The sequence below is a fragment of the Auxenochlorella protothecoides genome (assembly GCF_000733215.1).
Source record: "Auxenochlorella protothecoides strain 0710 unplaced genomic scaffold scaffold64, whole genome shotgun sequence".
NCBI lineage: Eukaryota > Viridiplantae > Chlorophyta > Trebouxiophyceae > Chlorellales > Chlorellaceae > Auxenochlorella > Auxenochlorella protothecoides.
The window spans coordinates 181,087-183,156 of record NW_011934482.1 but is presented as its reverse complement, the minus strand read 5'-3'; the positions used below and the strand labels follow the sequence as shown (position 1 = coordinate 183,156).

Below are 2,070 nucleotides of genomic sequence, written 5' to 3'. Positions count from 1 at the left end.
CGAAAGGGTGGTTTGGGAGACCTGTGAATGTGTGTGGCAGGCCTGCAGGCCCGATGGGCCCCGCCCCGGCGCTGGCGAGGGCGTCGCGGGGAGACCCCGCCAACCCCTGCTTCCACCGACAACCCGCTCCACACCCCTCCCTGCTCCCACCTGCACACACAATCCCCCTCACATGCACCCCTCTCCCGCCCACCACCAGCGGCACAGTGCCGCCCTGCATGCCCTGCTGGGCGGCCGGGAGCTGAGGCTAGTGATCGAGACGGAGGACTTTCCCATGACGTCGCAGGGCAAACGCCTGCCAGCCTTTGCCATGTGCTGGGGTGAGCCTGGAGCACTGGGACCCCTGCAGGCACCCCCCCGGGGGGTTGATGGGGGGGGTTTTGGAGGGCGGACGAGGTCCAGGGGACGGGAGCGGCCGCTGGGTCGCGTTGCACGCGCCCCGCACGCCGCCTCACCTCGGGCTCCCCCCGCACCGCCCCACCCCATGCACCGCCGGCCGGCTGCCCCTTGCCGCAGAGCAGCACAGCATCGATATCCCCATCCCCGACTTCACCTTCAAGTGCTACCCCGAGGCCAAGTACACCAACACGTCCTGGGCGGAGATGGCCGCCCTCATCGACCACCGCTCCCAGATGGTGGGCTGGGACCGCCGCGCAAACGCCATCTTCCAGAGGTGGTGGCGAGGGGGTGTCCAGGGCTCCGAGGCAGGGCGCTGCGTGCATCGTGATGGGCAGGTCTCTGTGTCGACGGGCGGGCATGCACGGTCGGGGGGGGGGGAGGGGGGGGGGGATGCCGCGGGATCACTGCCATGCTCGCGGATGGCGCGAGAAGCCTGCCCGGCAGCGGAGACCCCGCTCGCCCCCGCACTCGTCGCCGCCCTGATACGGCCCCCTCCGCCCCGTCGCCCCAGGAGCAACTGGGGGGGTGGGCCCCCGGCGCAGCCTCCTCCCCGCCCTGGTCCAGCTGAGGAAAGAGGGGCGTGACGAGGCCGAATTGGGCGCCAGGCTGGACGTGGAGGACACAGAGTTTGTGGCCTCCAACGCCGCGCGGTTCGAGTGGGTGGACACATGGTGCAACAGCAAATACATGCTGCACACCGCCGGCTTCAGCTACTCGGCGGGTGCGCATTGAGAGGGGGAATGCAGGGGAAGGGGGGGAAGGTGTATGTGTGTGTGTGTGTGTGTGTGGAGGCGATGGTGTGTGTCTGGGGTGGTGGTGTGTGTGGGGGGGGGCCCTGGGAGGGTGGTGCCACCAATTCAGACCCTCCCGCCAGCTCATGCCTTCACTCGGCGTGGCGCGAGCGAACTCAGGCGGCCTGGCGACGCGCAAACCCCTGCTCTGCAGCCCGACACATGGGCCGATGCGGCCATGCTTCCTTGCCCCGCCCGCCCGGCGACCACGACTCCTTGCACCTCCACCCCCTGCAGCGCTCAAGTACCGCCTGGCCTGCGGGGCGCTGGTCTTCAAGGTGCCCTCCAAATGGGTGGAGTTCTACGAGCCTGGGCTGGAGGCCGGGGTGCACTACGTGGAGCTGCCGCCCTACGAGCATGAGGGCGGGGATGCACAGCGCTATGTGCAGGAAGCGGGTGGGGCAGACAGCGGGTGGGGAGATGAGGGTGTGCATGTAGTGGCATGGGGCCATTGGAGGGGGGGGGGCCCGGCCCAGAGAGGGGCGAAGGGAGGGAGATGCGGTGGGCGTGGCGCAGAGGGGGGCATGATCGGACCGCCTGTTCTCCCAGAATATGCAGGATGGGTGGAGGCCAGGGGTTGGGTGGCAGGCGCGGCACGCTGGGGTGCCAGGGAGGCGGGGCTCTCCCACCCCACGCCTTGTGTCTGGCACTGGAGCGTCAGCGCACCCACCACCAAATCCTCCCCTCGCACACTTCCTGTCGCCGTGCAGCGCCGCTGATCAAGCAGGCGGTGGTGGACACGCTGGGCGGCACGGAGGTCCCGGAGATTGCGGCAAATGGCCAGGCCTGGGCGCTGCATAATCTCAGCGAGGAGGTGAGTGGGGCAGGGCTCAACCCCCCCCCCCCCCCCCCCCGGGGGGCGGACACTAATCCCGGGGGC

General features: G+C 69.9%; 1 protein-coding gene across 1 annotated transcript in view; it reads left to right on the top strand.

Moving 5' to 3' along the window:
- F751_5517 (O-glucosyltransferase rumi) overlaps positions 1 to 2,070 on the top strand; it is a gene marked incomplete at both ends in the record, with an annotated part of 5,417 nt that overhangs the window by 2,003 nt on the left and 1,344 nt on the right. The window contains 5 exons of the mRNA XM_011403912.1: positions 200 to 320; positions 517 to 687; positions 911 to 1,120; positions 1,428 to 1,586; positions 1,901 to 2,004. Of these exons, the coding sequence (XP_011402214.1) occupies positions 200 to 320; positions 517 to 687; positions 911 to 1,120; positions 1,428 to 1,586; positions 1,901 to 2,004 (765 nt within the window). The remainder of the gene's footprint in view (positions 1 to 199; positions 321 to 516; positions 688 to 910; positions 1,121 to 1,427; positions 1,587 to 1,900; positions 2,005 to 2,070) is intronic.